The 4,479-nt window shown below is 39.1% G+C and overlaps 1 protein-coding gene across 1 annotated transcript in view; it reads left to right on the plus strand.

The window, feature by feature from the left end:
* LOC106872311 (UDP-N-acetylglucosamine transferase subunit ALG13 homolog) overlaps positions 1–4,470 on the plus strand; it is a 7,633-nt gene extending 3,163 nt beyond the window's left edge. The window contains exons 2-4 of the mRNA XM_014919252.2: positions 1,238–1,397; positions 1,522–1,660; positions 2,934–4,470. Of these exons, the coding sequence (XP_014774738.1) occupies positions 1,238–1,397; positions 1,522–1,660; positions 2,934–3,048 (414 nt within the window). The 3' untranslated portion in view covers positions 3,049–4,470. The remainder of the gene's footprint in view (positions 1–1,237; positions 1,398–1,521; positions 1,661–2,933) is intronic.
* The last annotated feature ends 9 nt before the right edge of the window (positions 4,471–4,479 follow it).

Below are 4,479 nucleotides of genomic sequence, written 5' to 3' on the forward strand. Positions count from 1 at the left end.
TGCCTGGAGGACTATGGTAAATAATAGGGGGCTGAGGACGGAACCTTGGTGGACCCCTACCTCTACCCGGAATTCATTGCTGTACTCATTTCCAACCCTCACCTTACTGGCAGCATCTCTGTACATGGCTCGCACAGCTCTCACTAACCATTCTTCTATCCCAAGTTTCCTCATTGACCACCAGATAAGGGATCGGGGGACCCTGTCAAAGGCTTTCTCCATGTCAACGAAAGCCAGGTACAGAGGTTTATCCTTAGCTAGGTATTTCTCCTGCAACTGTCTCACTAGAAATAAGGCATCAGTAGTTGTATATATTCTTTTATTCTTTTAATTGTGTCAGTCATTTGACTGTAGCCATGCTGGAGCACCACCTTTAGTTGAACAAATCGACTCCAGGACTTATTTTTCGTAAGCCTAGTATTTATTCTGTTGGTCTCTTTTGCTAAACTGCTAAGTTACGGGGATGTAAACACACCAACATTAGTTGTCAAGCGAAGGTGGGGGGACAAACACATACACACACACACACACACACACACACACACACACACACACACACATGACAGGCTTCTTTCAGTTTCTGTCTACCAAATCCACTCACAAGGCTTTGGTCGGCCTGAGGCTATAGTAGAAGACACTTGCCCAAGATGCTATGCAGTGGGACTGAACCCAGAACCATGTGGTTGGAAGCAAGCCTCTTACCACACAGCCACTCCTTCCACCTATATATGTGCGTATGTGTGTGTGTGTGTGTGTGTGTATATGCATGTATATTCAATAACAAATTTAAAGCAGTGCTAGAGATGTAAACATACATTGAGTGTGTGTAATCGATTATACATATATATGTGTGTGTGTGTGTGTGTGTATGTATTATCATCATTTAATGTTTGCATTCCACGTTGGCACGAGTGTGACAAGATGTGGTAAGCTGCAGGGCTGCATCAAGTTTCAATGTTACCTTTGGTATGGTTTCTGTGGCTCATTGCCCTTCCTGATGTCAACCAGTCTACAGTGTGTGTTCAAATAATCTACTAAAAAATCACTCAGTCTGTAAATTTTCCAAGTTTCGAGTCATTTTGAAGAACACTTGTCATAATTAAAAGAAAATACTTTGCTCATCAGAATTTTTTTTTTAAGTGGCCTTTGACGATTAATTAATGAATTATTTATCAAAATTGGCTCAAACTGTCAATGTTTCATTATATTGTGTTTCCTCTTGATACTTTTTATACAGAAATTAAACGATCTTGGTTTTAAGAGAATGATTATACAAGCTGGACATAGCAAACCCCCATCAAAAAAGGCAGTAGCTGGTGTTGAAATTTCTACCTTTGATTTCAAGGATTCAATCTTAGAAAATCTCCAAAAAGCCCACCTGGTGATAAGCCATGCAGGTAACACGCCTTCCTTTTAACGAATTAAAAAAAAATTCTTAGAACCCTTGCCCTCCACTTATGGGAAATGCTGTTCTTGAAGTTTCTAAAGTTTCTATTAATCTGCTTCTTTGTTGTTCCATAGGTGCTGGTACCACCATGGAGACACTTAATGAAGGCAAGCCACTAATAACGGTGGTTAATGAAAAATTAATGAACAACCATCAAATAGAACTGGCTGAACAAATGTCGAAAGATGGTTATTCCTTGTTTTGTACTTGCAGGTGAGTTTCTTGATATTTTTTGGGGGGTTCACTAGACAAATTTCTTAAAAAAATCTTGAACCAACCTCCTACACCTGGATATGTCTCCAGCAATAATACCTGTTTGCTAGAGTGGGCCATGGTGCCCCATATGTGACTAAAAGACTTCGCCAGGTGGTGCTGTTAAGTTTGACATGCCCTGGGCCTATACTGGCTGAAACTGATCAAAGTTACCATGATAATCTGTAGAAAAATTGATTTCATGTTATGGCTAAATCGCAGAGATAGATCTCATAACCCTGATTATTCCCGTATTTACAAGATGCATGATATATTTCCTTATTGCCCACAAGGGGCTAAACATAGAGGGAACAAACAAGAACAGACAAAGAGATTAAGTTGATTACATCGACCCCAGTGCGTAACTGGTACTTATTTAATTAACCCCGAAAGGATGAAAGGCAAAGTCGACCTCGGCGGAATGTGAACTCAGAACGTAACAGCAGACGAAATACCTATTTCTTTACTGCCCACAGGGGGCTAAACATAGAGGGGACAAACAAGGACAGACAAAGAGATTAAGTTGATTACATCAACCCCAGTGCGTAACTGGTACTTATTTAATCGACCCCGAAAGGATGAAAGGCAAAGTCGACCTCGGCGGAATTTGAACTCAGAACGTAACAGCAGACGAAATACCGCTAAGCATTTCGCCTGGCGTGCTAACGTTTCTGCCAACTCGTTGATATTAAGAGATATAGGAAAAGGGAGAAACGAAAGCAAGCCAAAGCAGTTTAGTAGTCTAAGGGAAGAAACTCTATCGCGAACTATAATATAGTTTGAGACATAATTGCTTCCCTTGAATTATCTTTGCAACTATGTGCCTTGAATTACCTCCCCTATCTCTTTTTTTGTTATCGTTACCAGCGTCGCCTTCCTGGCACTTGTAAAGACATTCGAGCGAGATCGTTGCCAGTGCCGCTGAACTGGCTCCTGTGCAGGTGGCACGTAAAATACACCATTTTGAGAGTGGCCGTTGCCAGTACCGCCTGACTGGCCTTCGTGTCGGTGACACGTAAAAGCACGCACTACACTCTCGGAGTGGTTGGCGTTAGGAAGGGCATCCAGCTGTAGAAACTCTACCAAATCAGATTGGAGCCTGGTGTAGCCATCTGGTTCGCCAGTCCTCAGTCAAATCGTCCAACCCATGATAGCATGGAAAGCGGACGTTAAACGATTATTATTATTATTATTATTATTTTGATTATTTTTTTATCTTTTCCTATTTTTGCAGCACTCTTCGTGAAACACTGAATAAATTCGACAAAATGGTTTTTGAAAAATACATTCCTGGAGATCCGACAAAATTTGGAATATTCATGGATAAAGTTGTCGGCTTCTCCTCCTGATGAACCGATTCTTCACTTTGGACCAAACTCTGACTCGGCACCAATTTCTGCAATTTTCATTTTGCAACATTTAAAAAAAATCCTCTCACCATTCCTCTCAGTCCTTGTTCCTTTCTGTTTGTTACTTTTTGTTTTTGTTATTTTCATGTTTAGTAACGATTTCAACATTTGGGCACAATGCCAGCAATGTTGAGGGCGGGCAGCAGGGAGTAGTCTTATACCAACAGCTTATTGTCTGCAAGGACCTAAGGCATTGCAGACAACATCAAAGGATTAAATGCAGCAACATCCACAAAAAATAATGGGGTGGGGGTGGGGGTGTTTGCAGTCTTTTTACTTGTTTCACTCACTAGACTGCGCCCATGCTGGAGCACTGCCTCAAAGAGTTTCAGTCAAATGAATCAATTCCATGACTTAATTTCTTGGGCCTGGTGCTTATTCTGTCGGTCTCTTTTACTGAACTGCTAAGTTATAGGGCTATAAACCCACCAACACCAGATGTCAAGCAGTGGTGGCAGACAAACACACGTACACGTATACACACAGATATACACACATACACGCACGTGCATACGCACTCACGTGCTCTTTGAAAGATTCTAAATGTAAAACTGTCTCTTTTAAAATAAGGCAGTGTTTTGTATTCGTAATAGGATGAATTCATTACATCCAATTCACAAATATATATGTGTGTGTGTGTGTGTGTGTGTGTGTGTGTGTGTTTGAGGGGGTGCTGGAAAGTTTCTGGCTTCGAAGGTTTCATGAAAAACCTGGTTTCAGGTTCACCCTCCCAAGTTTTTTCACAGGGCTTAGAAAAACTGAAGGGTTGCTGCAATAAGTGTGTGAATCTGAGAGAGGAATATGTTAAAATAAAATCCTAATTAACTGATCCTCCTGTATTTTCTTTTACCCAAAGCCAGGAACTTTTCGGCATCCACTCGTGTATGTATGTAAATATATCAGAAAAATAAGAAAATAGATATTAATCAATCAATAACTATATTTAGTAATTGCAAAAATAGACTTAATTCCTTACAGCTGTTTCGATTCAGGCTTTGAAGATTTTAATTGAAATAATTAAATCCTTATAAAGTAGAATATATATATATATATATATATATATATGTGTCACAAAAAACAGAGAAGATCTCGATGTATCAAAATGTCCTCTAGTTTATTGAAATTAAGCAATATCTTATTTCTGTATATAGTTCTTATATGAAGTTATTCTTGTTTTATGCTTAAGATATAAACAACATCTTTTATTAAGTTTGGCACATTTTGAAATTTATGTCAATTGAAATTTCAAGAAACTATTTCCTTTATTAATTTTCGATTCTGTGATATTGTTTCTATTTCAGTGATTGCCTTCCACTCTGTTGGGATAAAATGTATTTGATTAAAACTTGTTATATATAGGCATTCTTTGTT

The sequence above is a fragment of the Octopus bimaculoides genome, chromosome 14 (genome assembly GCF_001194135.2).
Source record: "Octopus bimaculoides isolate UCB-OBI-ISO-001 chromosome 14, ASM119413v2, whole genome shotgun sequence".
Classification (NCBI taxonomy): Eukaryota; Metazoa; Mollusca; class Cephalopoda; order Octopoda; family Octopodidae; genus Octopus; species Octopus bimaculoides.